Raw genomic sequence first — 19,798 nt, 5'->3', positions numbered from 1 at the left:
CGGAAAAATTTTATGGTGTTTTCCCAAGGAGTACGCTTATGTCACCCAACCCTCTTTAGAAACACCACTTAGTTAAAACTTAGTTAAAACAAAGCCAAACCTCAGCTATATCTTGGTTAGTGCTCTGCCTTGAGGGGTTGCTTTTACAGATGCTAGATTCCAGAAGGGCATTTCAGCCGACCTCTGCATTGTGTTCTGAAAGAAGGAGCTAAAAAGGAAAACTTTCTAGTCCTTTTCCTTTAAGCTCTCACGATGTGTGTTAATGGAAAGCTTTAGATACGTCCTGAGACTTTGGAACAAACAGCATCTTTTTGCAAATTACTGAAGAATATTAGTAGTCCCCATTTTAGTGTGAATTAAAGTGTGCTTTGTTTTCAATGTACTGTTTCCCTTTCAAAACTTGTGTTTGTTTTAGTAAGGCCCAGAGTGTTCGGAGATCAACGAGGACTGTCCCAGGATAAGCCTGTTGAGATCTCAGTCCTTGCAGGGGTAGAGGTGACACTTCCATGTGAAGTGAAGAGCTTACCCCCACCCATAATTACCTGGGCCAAAGAAACCCAGCTCATCTCGCCATTCTCTCCAAGGTAGGGGACCTGGGATGAATCGAAACATGTGAAACATAATCTCTTGGGACAGGTGACTGTACTTGTTCAGGTTTTCAAATGTCTCAAAAAAAAAAAAACTTTTAAATTTGAGATAATTTACACGTACATTCGAGCCTACAGAAAATATATATACCTTCTAAGTCATTCTTTAATAGCAGAAATGCTAACACCCAGCTTTGACATAATTTCCCACTGGTGCATTCTACAAGGTAGTTATGAAAATGGAGTGGATTTGTATGTAGATCCTGGTTAGCACAAAGGGCATAGTATAAAATTCCAGTAATCCCAGATGAGCAATAAAACACAATACATTCTCTAATATCTAGGATTTGACTTTCATTAGATGACTTTGTAAAAATCTTCTTGATTGAACTTAAACCCTTATACAAATAAAGGCCCACTGAAACAACATATTTGATAGGCTAAGTGACGTGGAAAGCAGAATGCCAGAGCCCTTAAGAGCGCAACCTTTGTTGCCATGCTGATGTGAGTTTTAATTTACCTCCACCACTTAAAGCTTACCTGAAACTTAGGCAGTTTTTTTCAGTGGGCCTCTTTGAACCTCAGATTTCTTGTTTATAAAATGGGTATAATACCTGAAAGGATGATATAAGATAATGTACATTCCATATCCCGTCTCTGTTTCTCAAAGAATGGTAGCAATTACTGTTTTAACTCAACATCATGCCAGAAGTTACTGGCGGAATAAGAATTACAGTCTCTAGCTATTGTCTGTTAGACTTGTTGATGTATGGTTATGAAGCTATAAATTCATGCCACAGTAGTTTCCCTACCACTGGTGAGAAAAAAAGTAAACAATTAAGAACTACTTTACTATTTGTTTGAAAAAATATTTGCCTCGAATATTTTTGAATAGAAGAAATACCACATTTCAGATAAAGTTGAAGTTTCATTGTTCCCCTCCTCAGTCATAATCTCTTTTCTCCCTTCCCAGGGGCACAAACACTGACACAGACTTGGTGTATATCCTATGCATACATCCTTAAATAGTATAGAATATTGTTTTCTCTATTTTTAATTTTGTTTTGTGTACTTGTTTTCAATTTACCATTGTAACATGTTCTATATTATTATTCTACTGCTTGCTTTATTGAGTCAACATTTAGCCATTTTATACATATATTCAGTTTATTCATTTTAACTACCATATACATATTCTACATTTTATTTATACATTTCCCTGTGTATGGACATTCATGTTCTTGTTTGTTTTGTCTTTCTACATTTTCTTCTTTTCTTTTTCTTGGTTTTAGAAACGGCTTTTCAGGGAATATCTTTTTTTTTTTTTTTTTTGCGGTACGCGGGCCGCTCCCCGCTGTGGCCTCTCCCGTTGCGGAGCACAGGCTCCGGACGCGCAGGCTCAGCGGCCATGGCTCACGGGCCCAGCCGCTCCGCGGCATGTGGGATCTTCCCGGAGCGGGGCACGAACCCGTGTCCCCTGCATCGGCAGGCGGACTCTCAACTACTGCGCCACCAGGGAAGCCCATCAGGGAATATCTTTTTATATCTCTCTTTGTATGCATATGCATGTTTCTTTGCGACTTGTACCTAGAAGCCCAATTTCTAGTTAGAATGAATTACTGTTTTCACCTTTGTAGACCGTGCTTAACTGCCTTCTGAAGGGGCAATCCTGATTTACCTTCCATCAACAGAATATAAGTGTACCTTTTGCCACATTATAATCAGTGCATGGTGTTGACTGACTTAAAATTTTTTGCCATTCGTCTGGATGTGAAATGGTGTCTTGCAACTGTCTTACTTTTCACGTGACTGAACTCTAGTGAGCCTGGAATGTTTTCCCTTGTTTGTTGGCCATTTGTGTTATCTGTGAATTGCCTCTTTAAACCTGCTGCAATGTTCTGGTGAGTTGTTTCTCTTTTTCTTATTGAATGTAGAAATTTGGTTTTTGTTCTCAATAACAATCCTTTGTTTGTTGTACGTGTTGAAAATATCTTCTCTCGGTCTACTCCTAGCCTTTCAGGTTTATGTATGGTGTCTGGTGTACAGAATTTAAAAATTTCTATGTAGCTCAAGGTGTTAATCTATTATTTTTTTAGATTTCTGCTTTAGGAAGATCATAAACAGAACTCCAATGTTTTATTGCAATTTTTAAGTTTGTTTTCACATTTTGGATTTTAATACATCTGAATTTTTATTTTGTGTGTGGTATTCGGTAGTGCTCTAATTTTATTTATTTATTTTTCCCACGTGGAGAGCCACTTGCCCAACACCATTTTGGAATAATCAGTCCTTTCCTGACTTTTTGTAACACCACCTCTGATATTGCATATTACATGTTGAGTTCTCATACATGCTTAAGTCTTTTTTTTGAAGGGGGGGTTCCATCTTTAACTGTTTATCTATTTGTCTGTCTCTGGGCCCATAGCACACTTTATTTGTCTTAGCTTACGAGAAATCTTGATAGTAAGTAGGTCTATTTGACCCCCTCCCTGTTAAAGCTATTTTAGCACAATTAACATAATAACATTTTTATATGTAGATCTGGTTTACCTAACTATATAAGAGGAATATATTCAGTATATATCTGAGAATGGCATATGTACTTTTTTGCCTTTATTTTAGGATACTAAACTTTTAAATGAAGCATTGTAGAAAAAAGCAATAATGTGTTCAGAGTATATTTAAAGTTTATTAAACTATACATTTGCTTTGTAAAGTTGCAACTTAGCAAAGCAGAGAGATGTACAATTATTTGACGATGTCAGGCCCTTACATTAGATTTAAATGTAAAAGAAAACTGATTTTGGTATTTGTAAGAACATCATACAGAATACACAAGACAATTTTGATAATTATGAAAATTCCTGACTTTTAAGGTATATAGAAATGACATTATAGATGGGAGAATGGTTTGAAAAAGAGCTTGCAGAGTAGTAATTTCACATTGAATTGTAGCTGCATAGGGGATATTTAAATCCTCATACTTTATGGTCTACTCTCTGGTTTCTTTCTTTTAGACACACGTTCCTTCCTTCTGGTTCAATGAAGATCACCGAGACCCGCGTTTCAGATAGTGGGATGTATCTTTGCGTTGCCACAAATATTGCTGGGAACGTGACTCAGTCTGTTAAATTAAATGTCCACGGTGAGTTTTGAAATGAAGGCATATGCTATGGCATATACTGGCCACAGGGAGACCTATTGTCCCAGTTTCTTTGATAATTAACCTCAAATTGTATAGAGAGTAATTATAGAAAAATTTTCTAAAATCTGAGACTTGTGATTTCCTTTCAGTTACTCTGAAATCTTTATCTGCCATCTGTAAACAACTCTCCCCTTTTTCCTCAGATGCACAGTATTAAAATTTTGGATCTCAATTTTCCTAGATGTCTACAGTCACTTATGACTATTGTTGATACACCATAAAAAAAGAAAATGTGTTTAGACCGGTGGCTTTTTGTTGAAGTGAATGTGAATGCCCAAGGAAGAACTTAATAGCATATAAATGGTCATTTTCAATGTTTATAGAGCTCAGCCACTGAAAACATTCTGCTCCTGGGATTCTTTAACTACTTTAAAACTCTCTAGGTAGTCTGCTTTCTTCTCTCAATTTGCCATAGTCTATCTATTGATAATTACTCATTCATTCAACACATGCTTAGTGAGCGCGTGCTGTAAGCCACACATTCAAATATCAGAAGAAATTTTCTCAAATAGTTTTGACCTGATTCCACTCTCAGATCAGTCACTGCAGTAGCGTCCTCTTGACTGTGGGATATGAAATCCAATGAGAGTTCTGTCATTTACTAGCATTAGGCATATTACCTCCCCTCGTCTATATTTAATTTTCTCTTTCATAAAATGATGATAATAATACAGGCATATCTTGGAGATATTACTGTTTTAGTTCCAGACCATCTCAATGAGGCAAATATGGCAATAAAGTCAGTCACACAAATTTTTTGGTTTCCCAGTGCCTATAAAAGTTATGCTTACACTGTACTGTAGTCCATTAAGTGTGCAATAGCATTCTGTCTTTTAAAATAATGTACATACCTTAATTTAAAAATACTTTATAGCTAAAAAATGCTAACCGTCATTTGATAATGCAGGGTTGCCGTAAAACTTCAATTTGTAAAAATTGCAATATCTGTGAAGTGCGATGAACCAAAGCACAATAAAATAAAATAAAGTATGCCTGTACTATCAAACTTAAAAGTTTGTTGTAAGGGAAAACCTTTAGAATATACTGGTTAAATATTAAGTCTTAACAAAAGGACAGAGGAATGGGGTTTGCTAGGGAAGTAAAGTACATAAATTCTAATCATATTCTTATGAGTCAACTTGATTATAGTTCATAATGCTTGTATGTGGAACGCAATACTACTTGCCAGTGTTTTGATAAATTATCTCATTTAAATTTCTGAAGGAATGTAGATAAAGGGAAATAATAGAGGCTTTATCTTGATTTTCTTCTCTGAAATTAACAAAAGCTTTTATTAGAAATATTTCGTACTGTCTGGCTAAACCTTCCACAAAGAGAACAAAAACTAAGAATACATGGAGAGAAATGCTTTTTGTTTTGCTCACTTAGATGATAGAAATTAACTGGATTGCCATTTAAGAGGGCTTTAAACCTTAAGTTATTTACATATTATAAGAAATCTGACATCATTAAATGCTTACTTTTCCTCGAGTTTGGAATGAGGAGTTTTATATTCATTATTTCCCATAACCCTTGCAGTGTGTTGGTATTGAAGAGGTTATTTTGCCTAGATTATCAAGGAAACAGGCCTCAGGAAATTCACTGAATTGCCCTAGATCACACAGCTAGTTAAGTGGCCTGAGCCTGGATCCAAATCCTGAGATTATTCCACTGTCTTATGCTGCCTCTTGGTAAGGAGCTCTCATTTAAAGTGAGAAAAGGAGGAATTTTTTAAAACTTGGATTATTAATACTGAGTTGCTGTTTCCAGTGCCTCCAAAGATACAGCGTGGCCCTACAGTTATGAAGGTCCAAGTTGGTCAAAGAGTGGACATTCCATGCAGTGCTCAAGGGACACCTCTTCCTGTAATCACCTGGTTTACAGGTGGAAGCGCCATTTTGGTTGATGGACTGCAGCATATTAGTCATCCAGATGGAACATTCAGCATCGACCAAGCTGTGCTCTCCGATGCTGGCATATATACATGTGTCGCTACTAACATAGCAGGCAGTGATGAGACGGAGATAACGCTACATGTCCAAGGTGATTTTTGGCCTAGGAAAATATTTGTACAGTGGGGGAAAAACCCTGGAGTCTATACAGAATATATAGTCTTGGATGGTCTTGGATCACTTTCAGAAGATTTCTATATAACTTTTATGACTCTCTAGTTAACTTTGAAAGGAGAATCATTCCAGAAAGAAATGAAACTATACATTACAAAACTGTTTACCTTTGAAAATGGAGTTGCCCTGGATGATGTAGACAGTGGAAACAATCCTAGATAAGTGCCCCACCCCCTATTTTTGGTTTGGAAGAAATTGTGGGCAGAGTGGGTTGGAGTAGGATTTACCTCACAGTGGTAATTTGCACTCAATATTAATCCCTAGAAATCGAGGTCCACTGTTCCCTGTAATGATGTAGGCCTTATTTTGAGGGTTTAAATATTAATCCTTGGGGACTTCCCTGGCAGTCCAGTGGTTAGGGCTCCAAGCTTCCACTGCAGGGGGGCATGGGTTCGATCTCTGGTCAGGGAACTAAGAACCTACAGGCCACGTGTCACGGCCAGAAAAAAAAAAAAAAAAAAAAAGATGAATCTTTATTCCTTCAAGCAACAGGTGTTTATCAAGTTCCTGACAGGCGTCTGTCATGATCTGGGCAGTGAGGAGGAAATAGTGACAAAGGTAAAACACCTGCTCTCGTGAGCGGTTCTGTAAGTAGGCAGAAAGCAAGCAAGTACAGATCGTGAGACGTGCTGTGTAGAAAATCAAAACAGGGTGATGCTCCCAGCAGTTGGCTACTTTAGATTGAATTGTCGTGTAGGACTTCTCTGAGGAGATGATGTTTACAGTGAAATCTTGTTGACTGGCGGGAACCAGCCATGTCCAATCAGGAGGAAAAGCACTCCTGTCAGAGAGGATACCATTGCCAAGGTAGGAATAGAGAAACAGGTGTCATACTTAGCCTCAGAAGAGTTCGATATTGCCCAAGGAAAGCCTGTGATAATGCATTTCTTTTTCTAACAGAACCACCTACGCTGGAAGATCTAGAGCCTCCATATAACACTCCATTCCAAGAAAGAGTGGCCAGTCAACGCATTGCATTTCCATGTCCTGCAAAAGGTGTGGAATACTCGGACACATGGGCATTGGCATAATGTTGTATTCTTCCAGAATTCTATATTGAACCCCAAACATCATAAAATTCTACTTGTCAGTCCTCGTTATAACATTTGGGCATAATGGAAACTCATCCCTCTTTCAAGTAACAACTAGGTTGAATAGGTATTTTTCCCTCCCAGGTGTTTTATTTCCTTCACTGGAAATACCTTCTGTTTTTTCAAACTTGCCTTATCTAGCATGTTTTCCAGGTCGTTCATGCTTCTTCCTGTTACTTCTTGTAGTTCATTGTATTTTTGACAAGAATTCTCTTTAAAATGTGACAGATAGGGCTATTCAAACTTTGCATATTTATCTCAGTCAGGGGTATAAATTAGGGCAATCCCCTTGTTTGTTCTAGATACTTCTTTTCTAAAAACCTCTTTCTAGATTTATCCTCTACTGGTAATTCTGGAGCCGGGTTGTAACTTGGCTCTCTGATGCTTGTCCAGACTCCTTCTCTCCCTGAATTTCTGGGTTTTCTATCCCACCATGTTTCCTGGCAGGAGATTGTTATTCTCTCTCCTCTAGAGGATGTGAAAAAGGCACTGTCACTATCACCTTACTCTGGATGCCCAATAGATGGTTAAGAACACCCTTTCTTTCGCATATGCATTCATCTGCAATGACTCAAATGAGCCCGTAGCAGTTCTGGCAAAGACCAAGCAGTATTCTTTCCGTGACCTCCTGGAGGGCTCCATGCCACTGGTAGCATTAGTGCTCCCACATGTAACTCTTAACTCTCCTGTCCCTGGAGACAGTGGCAGTTGAAGGTCCTTAAGGCTGTCTCTGTTACTGTAGCAAGATTTTGCCTCTCTTAACAGCATTAAAAGAAAGATAACTTTAACAAGATTTTCAGATATCTAAAGAATTGTCAGTAACTATTCCTGGAGCCAGTGGGGAGGGAGGCAAGGCCTGGAGAAGGAACCTTGAGAAAGGTTTAAGTTCAGCTGAGTTCTGTGGGTGCTTACTACTGATGGAGCCCTGCCAGTGGCACTATTGCTCAGTACTCTCCGCTGAATCCCTGACTCCCAAGCTGGCTTGGACTTCCCTTTTCCATTTTGAAATACCACCTCTTCCTAGTACTCTATTCTCACCGGGGATAGAATTCTTGAGTTCATTTAAAATAGCTAGATGCCTTTTCATTTTATTTGCCATGAATTTCATCTTGACCATGGTTGTTCTACCATTTAGAAATAAAATAGAACACAGTTTCTTTCTTTTGCTTGTTCATTTACTTTTTCATTTATTAACTTAACAAATATTAATTGAGAAGTTTGAGAACCACATAAAAGAATGAGTAAGATGTAAGGAAATGATTATAACCCCCTTTTTTCCTTGACAACATGAACAACTGCAGTCCATCAGTTTTCTCTTCTCTTCCTCATCAGTCAGCATCTTACTATGAGGATGATGAAATAGGCGAATATTTTTGTTTTGTTTTTTCCCATAAGTATAGTCATTTTATTAGTTCATAGTCATTCATAGTCAATCACAGTCACTTTTATAATTCCTTAACTCAATTTGAGTTTAACCTAAATGACACATTCTATGTATTCCTGCCATTCTCTTGTACTTAGATATATGACCATTCTTTAATATTTTTATTATGCTTTAATATAAGATTATTAGCCATTTCTTATACAATTATATTAATTTTATTGAATGTGCTTTTTTGATTTTTATAGAGATTAAGTAAAATGTGAAAGTACTTAGAATAGTACCTGGCACATTGTTTGCTAAATAAATACATTCTTATTATAGAGTTTACTGTTTGTCTATTTCAGGTACGTCCTTTTGACTCCATGATGCATTTTAAGATGGTTTTTATCACTTTCATTCATGAGTTATGTAACTTCCATTCACTCTCTTGGTCATAAATAAATTGAGGAAAGCAGTTCTGCTCACTGCTTTCTCAGCTTTCTTTTCAGTATAAAAAGTCAAGAAATAATCTATTGCCCTCTGTTTAACAGAATGGGATCCCCAGAAGATGTGTGGATAGTAGACGTTCCTCATCTCTGCTCTATCAGGCCTGTTTAAAATGTGACTCATGAAGCATCATTTCTGTACATCATTTATGTACTCTGAGCAATCTTCATGTACACTCCTCTGATAGCATCTTGTTTTTGCTCTTCCTTTATTTTCATCCAAAAACTCTCCCCATTTCTAGTCCATTTAATTAATATAGCTTTTTTCCCCCACTAGCAGCATAAACTCACTCAAGAAAATGTTTTGCTTTGCTTACTGTCATCTGAATGTCTTGATAAAAACAACTTTAATCAAATTCTACACTACAAACCATACATCTTTTAACACTGATCAGGAATTAGAGGCATTAAATACCATAATCTCGTCAAAATCCCATGCCAGGAGCAGTATCTTCAAAGAAGCATAGTACCTAAGTGTACATGTTCTAATCATAACAAATTTTATTTCTCCTCAAGATATTTGCTATTTAATAGTGACTTCTAATTTTGTTGTAAAATATCACAAAGCTTTAATTTCTTATTTAGGTACCCCCAAACCAACCATCAAATGGTTGTGGAATGGTAGAGAGCTGACAGCCAGAGATCCTGGTATTTCTATATTAGAAGATGGTACATTGTTGGTTATTGCTTCTGTTACGCCATATGACAATGGGGAGTACATTTGTGTGGCAGTCAATGAAGCGGGAACCACAGAAAGAAAATATAACCTCAAAGTCCATGGTAAATACAGATAGAAATGCTAAAATCGTGTAACTGAATATGTGACATTTTCAGATTCTTTTATATATGTTATTCTTTCAGTCTAGTGTTATTTAATATTTATGTGAATAGACGTGTTATCGACCAGAAAAGTAGTGGTCTAACTGCATTTTATTGATTTATTTTTTATCACTGAAAGTTCAAATGGTAGAAAGAGATACATAGTCAGAAGTCCCCTGGACCTGAGCTAAGCCATCTACTTGTCCTCCCTATGGGCAGGGAAGGTTGTTAGGTATATGTGTGTGTGGATGTATCTTCCCAGAGATATTTTTATGCAAAAATGAAGAAATATGAATATATATTTCACCCTCTTTTTTTTACATACAAAAAGCATTTATAGTAGACCATTATATACATTACTCCACACCTTGCCTATTTCATTAAACACTCTATCCTGGGGATTATTCAATATTCCTAACTCTTACTTATGCCTACCTAGCATCCCACCATACCATGATTTACTTAACTTTCTTCTAGTAATGATGAGCATTTGGTTTGGTACCGTTTGTTTACTATTCTAAGTAATGCTTCAATGAAATCATGTATATACGGCACTTTGCACGTCAAAGGATATGTGTATTTTGAAATTTGATGGATATTGGCTTCCAGAAACACTGGGCAATATTCATTCTCATCAGCAAAGTAGTCTCACGTACCTTGAGACTCTAGCAGTTTGCATTTTGAGTGGTATGTGAAATAAATAGGATCTCCCTTAAATTTATCCTTAATTCACAACTCTAAAATAATAATTAAAGTAAAAATTCAATGAGTTACTTATAAATATAGTGGTCAAGACTCTTCATTTCATAATAAAAGCTGTCTTAAGTATGACCAGCCTTTCTAGCTATCAAGTATCTCAGAATTTGCTTTCTAAAGTCCTTTGGAAAGAAACTTTGTATATAATATTTATTTAAAACTAGCTAACTACAACTTCTCACTTTTTTCAGTTCCTCCAGTAATTAAAGATAAAGAACAAGTAACAAATGTGTCCGTGTTGGTCAACCAGCTGACCAGTCTCATTTGTGAAGTTGAAGGTACTCCATCTCCCATCATTATGTGGTATAAAGATGATGTCCAGGTAAATGGAGACATCCAAATATGCATAGGTCCTTGCCTCTCCCTCTGAAGTAAATCATTCAAATGTGACTTTCTTATTAATAATAGTATAAAAATTTTACTTCAAATTTTAATTATGCATTTTTATTAGGATTGGAAATAACACTGACCCTTTTGGCCTTAAAAGGTGACTGAAAGCAGCACTATTCAGATTGTGAGCAATGGGAAGATATTAAAGCTCTTCAAAGCCACTCCAGAGGATGCAGGAAGATATTCCTGCAAAGCAATTAATACTGCAGGCACTTCTCAAAAGTATTTTAACATCGATGTGCTAGGTAAGGAAAACATTCTTTTAAAAAACGGCAATTCAGATGCATTTCTTATATAGGACAGCATTAACTGTATTAAAGAGTAAAGAGATGAAAAATAAATTGATAGGAGAAATATCATTCATTTTATTCTATTATTATTTTTGTCTTTAATATTGGTTAATCAGAACCATGTGATATAGAAAGTGTATAGGTATTTGTTATTATCGTATAGCGATGTCTATGGGTACTTGGTACTGTCTTGTACAGAAAATACTAAATTACTGCTCTTGTTAGTTTCTCTAATGATGTGGTCAGGAAATTCGTTGGGAAGTAACTATACAGGATGATGCACAGTAAAATTCATTCATGTTGCCAACATCTCCTAAAGCTGCTAGGTTGTACTTGAACTGAGGAAGGTAGTAAATTCGCCCTCCCCTGCATTCTAATTAATTCCTATAACTAAACAATCTCAGCCCTGATTCTATTTAAGTGGGGAGAATGCTGAGAATGGGTAGCAGCTGTAATAAATTGGGATTTAAAACATTTAAAATGTTTTAATCATAAAATTTCTATAAGTTTAGTTTGTGAGACTATATTTGCTTATTAAAATTTACTTTGTGATAAAATGACTTCCTTCCTTTTCAATGTTTTGCTCCTCGAAAGGGCATATGATTTGTAAGTCTGGAGTGGAAATGAGGTCTGGGAATGATGCTGCATTAGAATTACCGTTCGTAAACTGCTAAAACATAAAAGTTCTCTCTCTCATAAGTCTTCTCAAAGCCTGAAGTACTTTGAATTTCCTCTGCTAAAATTACCATTATTGTATTTAAGTATAGGTTATAAAAACAAAGTGATCTTTTCTATCATTAGTCTCATCGGCATTATTTCTCTTGGCACTCATTTACTCTCATGACTTTGACTGCTGTCTGTGCACTGATGACTCCCACATTTTTATCTCCAACTCAGACTTCTTCCCTGAGCTCTCAGGTGATATATCTGCTCTCCTCTACAATATCTTGGCTTGAATATCTCAGTGGCATAGAAAACTGAAAGGTCTCAGTAAATGCCTGTTCTGGTCGCCTTCAGTGACCCCCATCATAGTGACCAGCACCTCCATCCATGCACTTGCTTCTGACACAACCTGGTGCTCATTCTTCCTACCTCCCTCTCCCTGACTCTGTAAATCTGTCTACATCCTGTTAAATCTGCTTCTTAATTCCATGTTAATTATAATTTATAAGCTGAATTAATGTAATAGCCTCCTAACTACTCCCCTTCATCCAGTATTTGCCACTGGAATCCGATCTTCATTCAGAAGCCCGTGTGGTCTTAAAACAAATTTGATCACAGCCCTCCCTTATTGAAACCCTTTAATGGCTGATCATTGCTCTGAAGATTAAGATCAAGCACGGTAGTGTGATATAAAGGGGGAGGATTCAAAGAGCAGGGAAGTTTATAGGAGCTCTTTAATATGCTTTATAATTCCGAGAATAAAAACTAGTACAATCTTTTCACATTATATCTCATTTACAATTTTAGCATAGGAGCCCTTTAAAAGAGACAAGGGTAATATATGTCAAACAGCACTATGATAGAATTTAAACATTATAAGATTGTCATTGACTATGTCATTCATTATCTAAAACGTATAGCAGTAGTAAATTTCCTTATATGAGCTTGACTGCTCATTTATATTCTAAACTCCTTTTGTACATTGATTTAATACTCCTCAAAATGAGTTCTTTACTACTATAATTCTTCCAAGTAATTGTCTTGCTATCAAATCTTTCATGAACGTGTTCCTATGTTTAAATTTGACATTTGGGTCTGCAGATGTGATATGAAAGGGATTATTTTATGGTATTTTACTTTTAACATTAAGATCTTGTTGAAATATTATAGAAATCATTATCTTCTCTCACTCCCCACTCTTTTTGCTAAGTCATAGATTTTCATGATAAAATGTCTTTGTTCAAGTCCCACCCACCATAATAGGTACCAGCTACCCAAGTGAAGTCTCAGTTGTCCTCAACCAGGATACCACCCTTGAATGCCAAGTCAAAGGCACTCCCTTTCCCATTATTCACTGGTTCAAAGATGGCAAGTGAGTACCTCTTCTGTATTTGTTACAACGATCCAATTGTTTAGAAATAGATGTGGATTTTCCCCCTCTTAATTATCTTACCACATAGAATATTATTAAATGAACATGAAGGAAAAACAATATTCAAAAATGGTCTCAAATTTATGAATTTATGAATTGTAGGACTTCATAAATGCTGGGAATTTATTTTAGAGACACAGAGGAACTCACATTTATTATACACTAAATATACACTAAGGGCTAAGAATGAAAAATGCAAGATCCAAGTACAGAGATAATCTTGTCTTTACATGGAATTGTTTGAATTATTAAAAAGGAAAACTTGCTTATGACAGCAAGATGCATGCTTAAGCTAGTTTAATATATGGTCAAAAAGGAACAACCACAAAAGAGCAATTAGATGTTTCTCTTGGCCCTTGTGTATTATTATAATTTCTGAAAGCAGCTGTCTAAGACCTAAATAGCAAAGAGTAAAGGTTTTCAGTGTATAAAATAAAGGATTGTGTAAAAACTTTTTATATGTCAATAAGAAAGACAAACAACATAGAAAAATATGTGGAGGGTATAAACAGGCAATTAAGAAGTTATATAGTTAATCAATAAATATATTAAAAGATGCTTACCTTCAATAATTTGGAGAAGGTAAGCAAAATAATGTGATTTTGTTTTTCATAGGTTAGTTTGGCAAGAAAAAGTAGAGGTTCGAAAAATATCAAGTGTTGGCTTAGAGTATGGGAAATCAGGATATAGGACTCTGATGGGACAATGTAAATTAGTACTCTGAAGGGCAATTTGTTGATATCTATTAAAATTTAAATGCTCATATGCTATAATGTAGCAATGACACTTCTGGTGTCTAGGACAGGGAAGTCGGTCATCTGTTCTGCAGGAAGGCTTGACTCCCTGAATACTCCCTGAAACACTGAAAGCAGAAAAGTGAAAACTGCTTAAAGCTTGACATTGGGAGAGAGGATAGATGACGTATGGCATTGTCTTATTATGAAACACTGGACAGCAATTCAAAAGAGTAAGATCAGGCTATATGTGCCAAAACTATCTCCATAGCTATTGTCAAGTGAAAAGTAGAACAATAATACAATACCATTTATGTATAACAACTTTAGATTCCTCTAGCAATACATTTATGGGTGAAAAATGTTTAGAAAAACATGTGGAAGAACACAAACTAAACTGACAATCATTAAGAAGTCTAGAGAAAAGACTCACATTAGGGGTAATACAAGGAGACCTTTTCTTATTATAATGGTTTTTTGTTTGTTTCAATTTTTGTGTTACTTGTATAATTAACCATCAGTGAAAGTTTTAAAGTTACTTCAATTTGAGTAGCATTATCAAGTATTCCACTTCTTTAAACAGTTAAAATGCATTAAAGTAAGGTACTTTATTCTCTTAGTTTTAGAGAACTTAAAAGAGTCATACCAAGGAATAGTATGGGATGCTACCACAGAAAATTAAATGTGTTTCCATTTAACCTTGTAGTCTGATTGGTGGCTTATTAATATAGCAGTGCATCTATTTATCATGGGGCTAGTTCACTGCAGCTTTTTAAAAACTGGCTATGGGTCTTCCTGAAAGAAGATCAATGGATTTTAAAGGCATGACTCTTAGGATATCATAGACTTTAATTACCATGATGTTTTAAGTATTAAATAAAGCTGCTGCCAAACATGAAGTAAGCATTTTATAGTAGTTAGTAAATGACTCTGTATAGTAGAAGACGACTTCCTTGACAAATATATATGAGCTGCCTTTGGGGTAAATATCTTTCAGTATTTATGATTATAAAAGCATTTATATTTATTACAGTATCTACTTTTTAGGAAAATTGGCATGATCATTGTCTTTAGTAAGTAATAACCATTCATTCTATTGTAAATATTTTTCCAGGTGTTATAATATTAGTTTACAAATAATATTGCTTAGCTTGAAGCTCCTGTACACTTAGTTTTTCTTTTCTGAATGATGGTAGAAATTTTGGCTTTGTAAACCAAAAAAAAAAAGGGGGGGTATGAATGAAAGAAATAAAGTTTTGTATTAATATTATTCAACAATTTAAGTTTGAAATGAAGTTCAATTTAATAATTTAATATTATTCATTTAATTTAAGTTTAAGTGAAGTTTTGTCTCAGAGTGATAATTATCTACTTTCATTAGTAAAGTGGTTTAATAATTCTGTTCTTCTGAACAGAAGTACTTAATCATATCATTGTATTTTTTTTAGATTCATACTAAAAAACTCAACTTTGATTCATATTTTTAAAGTCATATGATTTAATGATTTTTGTTGTGATTAATAAAAGAGAAAACATTTAGGATAACAAAAATGGGCCCATGGAATAAAATTTTACTTTTTCTAGGCCTTTATTTTTGGGAGATTCTAATATTGAACTTCTAGACAAAGGACAAATTTTACATTTAAAGAATGCACGAAGAAGTGACAAGGCACGCTACCAGTGTACTGTGTCTAATGCAGCTGGCAAACAAGCCAAGGATATAAAACTGACTATCTATAGTAAGTGTGACGTTCTTATGCTTTTTACTGTTATTATCAGTTCTCATTATACATGAAAATCAGGGTTCGCTCTACTGTTAACTGCTCTTTGATTCAATACAAGTAATTTGGAATGCTACTTACTTTAAAAGAAAAAGCCTATTTTCTTGTGTTTTAGGCTAGAACATTGCATCCAATTTTAATGTGTTTTATCATTAAGTATGGATTTCTTCAAGGGGTCTAGTGATTTTCATATGACCTCACTTAAGAGGTCAAGTATGCCCTGATTTTTTAGTGTAACATAAATCAAATGTCTGTATCCCTAAAGGAGTTTTTAAAAAGCTCTAAAAAGAGTAGAGATGCATGAAATACAATGAAGATGATGGTATGAGAACAACTCAATTATTCTATTTTCATTGCATCTTGGCCTTTATTCAGACCACATGGTAATATTTTAAATGTTTTAGGCTGTGCTGCTATTTTCTCTCAGTTAAGTCCCCATCAGAGGTATGTAGCCCTCATTTCACTAAAATTCTCAATATCCCCTGAGGAAGGTGACTGCCAAAGTCATTTATTTTTTATGCCAGGAGCCGTAGGAAGGCACTTGAACATTATGTTGCAGGCACAAAGAATTGCATGATAGAAAGGAATAGGACTCATTAGGCCAGTCATGCTTATTGTGGCTCTACTTCCTGCACTATCTTCTGCTTTGTATAGCGTTTGACACTCAAGGAAAGTTTAGATACCTCAGGAATGTCACTTCCTTGTAGGATCTTCCCAAACCAAACCAATCACGTCATCACTCTCTATTACGTTGTCCTAGTTTTCTTTATAGCACGGATCACTGTCTGATAGTTTAGTTGCTTACTGATGGGTTTATTTACTTATTTGCTATTTCTCTCAAAGGAAGCTAAACTTCATAAAAGCAGGGCCTTGTTTTGCATGTTCTCCACTTTAATGTCTGATACACAGTAGCTCTCAAGAAATACTTGCTCAGTGAATGAATTGTCTAGTGATACACTGTTCAGTATGGTAGGCACCAGCCACACATGACTGTTGAGCATTGGAAATGTGGCTAGTCCAAATTGAGACAAGCTGTAAGTATAAAATACACACCAGATATCAAAGACTTAATATGGAAATATAATGTAAGATACCTAAGTAATAATTTTACATTGATTACATCTGAAATGAGGATATTTTAGATATATTGGACTAAGTAAAATGTATTATTTTCCTACTTTTTAATGTGGCTACTAGAAAATTTTAAATCATATATGTGGTCTTAATTATAATTCTGTTGGACGGCGATGGTTTGAGTCATGGATGTAGAAAACAAACTTATGGTTACCAGAGGTTAGGTGGGGAGGTGGCGGGAGGATAAATTGGGAGACCGGGACTGACACATACACGCTACTATGTATAAAATAGATAACTAATGAGACCCCGCTGTATAGCACAGGGAACTTTACTCAGTACTCTGTAATGGCCTATATGGGAAAAGAATCTAAAAAAAAAAACAAAACAGAAAGAGTGGATATATGTATAACAGATTCACTTTGCTGTACACCTGAAACTAACACAACATTGTAAATCAACTATACCCCAATAAAAATTAAAAAAAACAAAAGGAACTTGGACTTCTGAGGTAAGTGGACTTGGGTTCAGACCCAGCTTCTGCCACTTACTAACTTTGCAACTTTGGACAAATTGCCTGACCCCTCTGAGCTTCGGGCTCATCTATAAAATGGGGATAATAATAGTACCTACTTAATAATATTATTGTGAGGATCAATTGCTAGATACTTTATATTTCCCAGCTTACAGTAAAAGTTCAATGAATATTATTCATTTATTATTATCTACTTAGTGATTGTATTGTCTTGCAACTTGAAATATATGTAGAATCTGGCTTGATTTCTATATAACTTCACTGAATTGCAAATTTCCCTTTTTTAATGTTAGTTGTCTTTATATAAAGTTCAAATAGCTTTCTTGAATCAAAGAAATTTTATTTAATGCAGGCTTTTAAATCATTTCTTTCTACAAATAGAAGCCTGTGGAAGAAATCAGTCGTGAACAGACATGTATTCCAAAAAACAGTAATGTTACTGAAAGATTAGCTGTACAGGCATCCAAGTTAAACAAAAGTGGTATTGCTACCATTGGCCTCCTACCAGAACCAACCTTTTGAACAATAGGTGCAATATTTCCCCTAAGCTGTTGAATAGTTTTCTCTACATTGTTGTATTGTTGCCAAAGAATGTGATGAATACCTTTTGGTGATTCAATAAGACTCCTATTTCCATAGGAGTTGAGTTCTTTCATTTCAGATTTTCTTGTTCATTTGGTATGATGCCCTAAGGCACCGAGAAGAGAGGGCTTTGTAATGACTAAACCTTCTTAGATTGTCTGAGATGAAAGGCACTGTAGCACTGTGAAGTTTTAAGTATTCAGTAATTCAGGAAATAATGCCACTTCCTCTCTAGCAAGCTTGTCTGCACCTCTGAGTGGGTAATCTTAAGCTTATTTTGTTTCGCTTGTGAAAATGCTTTTATTCCTAAGAATAAATGAAACAGATGCCATACTTGGGCTAACTGTGAGAAATATTTATATAGATTTCAGGTTGAGAATGTCGTTCATAATGCAGTTTATTCATTCATTTTCTTTATTTACATACTAACATAAGGAAAAAGCAGGTGGGTCCGATGCATCTGAAAGGCAGAAATGCACATTGTGCCTGAATTAGGGAAGAAATGGAGACAAAATATGATGAAAAATAAAAGAGATGGAGGGGAAATGGGGGGTGGGGAATGAATGTGAAAAAAAGGAAATAAAGAGCTTTTAATAACCTATGGGGAGACTGCAGATTCATAGCCAGAAGTTCTGAAGCAAAGATTTTTAACCTACAGTCCTTGCATAAGTTTCAGAGGTCTGAGAGTTTCCCCAAATGGTGTAAAAGTCTTTGAGTGTATATACATGGTACATTTTAATGTGCAGTGGGTTCATAACATTTACCTGTAACACCCTTCCTCAAACAGAAGTACAGGTCTCATAAAAGTATACATGAATTAAATTGAAACAGGAAGAAATATTTATCTGGAAGATTTAAACAGTAGATAGTTTATTGTTCTGCTTTCAGCTGGAAATGTTCTTTGAGTAATTTTTTCCTCAATTTCATAAATACAAACTTTTAAAATGAACTCTTTTCAATACAAGTGATATTCCTTTGTAAAGCATTCATGGAGGGTAAGGGGTTGTTTGAACCTATGTTCTTGACTTCATTTTTTTAATTTAATTTAATTTGTTTATTTTTATTAGTTTTTATTGGAGTATGGTTGTTTTACAATGTTGTGTTAGCCTCCACTGCACAACAAAATGAATCAGCCATACATATACAGATATCCCCTCCCTTCTGGACTTCCCTCCCATTTAGGTTACCACAGTGCATTAGGTAGAGTTCCCATCTGTTTTTGACTTCATTAATGTATCATCCAACTAATTAGGCTAGCCAGTTTATTTAGACAATTTCAGCTAAAAATTTGATGTATGTTTCCAGATTCCATCAGTAGGCTCAAATCAAAATTAAAATTTAAAGTCTGAGGGCTTCCCTGGTGGCGCAGTGGTTGAGAGTCCGCCTGCCGATTCAGGGGACACGGGTTCATGCCCCGGTCCGGGAAGATCCCACATGCTGCAGAGCAGCTAGGCCCGTGAGCTATGGCCACTTAGCCTGCGCGTCCGGAGCCTGTGCTCTGCAACGGGAGAGGCCACAACAGTGAGAGGCCCACATACTGCAAAAAAAAAAAAAAAATTTAAAGTCTGAGTAAAATGTTATTTCTTAAGATTTCAAAATGGTGGCTTGAATTGAAATTAATTATCTATAGCAGGACTTGACAAACCTTTTTTATAAAGGGCAAGTTGGTAAATATTTTAGGCTTTGCAGACTGTGAGGCAAAATCAAGGACATTATGTAGGTACTTACATAACAAAATAGAAAGAAATGTCTACCAATTGTTTATTCATGATATTCTATTTTTCTGGTAATTTTAAAAATTGTAAAATTTGTTGTAATACAAGTCTACTAATGAGAATGGATTTCTTTTGGAGTGATAACATTT

General features: G+C 35.5%; 1 protein-coding gene across 1 annotated transcript in view; it reads left to right on the top strand.

Moving 5' to 3' along the window:
* The window catches only part of HMCN1 (hemicentin 1), a 526,172-nt gene that overhangs the window by 267,652 nt on the left and 238,722 nt on the right, over positions 1–19,798 (top strand). Inside the window, exons 22-30 of the mRNA XM_060131555.1 lie at positions 416–584; positions 3,605–3,732; positions 5,563–5,835; positions 6,819–6,914; positions 9,464–9,658; positions 10,645–10,775; positions 10,941–11,088; positions 13,042–13,168; positions 15,547–15,701. Of these exons, the coding sequence (XP_059987538.1) occupies positions 416–584; positions 3,605–3,732; positions 5,563–5,835; positions 6,819–6,914; positions 9,464–9,658; positions 10,645–10,775; positions 10,941–11,088; positions 13,042–13,168; positions 15,547–15,701 (1,422 nt within the window). The remainder of the gene's footprint in view (positions 1–415; positions 585–3,604; positions 3,733–5,562; positions 5,836–6,818; positions 6,915–9,463; positions 9,659–10,644; positions 10,776–10,940; positions 11,089–13,041; positions 13,169–15,546; positions 15,702–19,798) is intronic.

This window comes from Lagenorhynchus albirostris, chromosome 2 (genome assembly GCF_949774975.1).
Source record: "Lagenorhynchus albirostris chromosome 2, mLagAlb1.1, whole genome shotgun sequence".
In the NCBI taxonomy this organism is placed as follows: domain Eukaryota; kingdom Metazoa; phylum Chordata; class Mammalia; order Artiodactyla; family Delphinidae; genus Lagenorhynchus; species Lagenorhynchus albirostris.
This window is presented reverse-complemented; position numbering and strand designations above follow the sequence as displayed.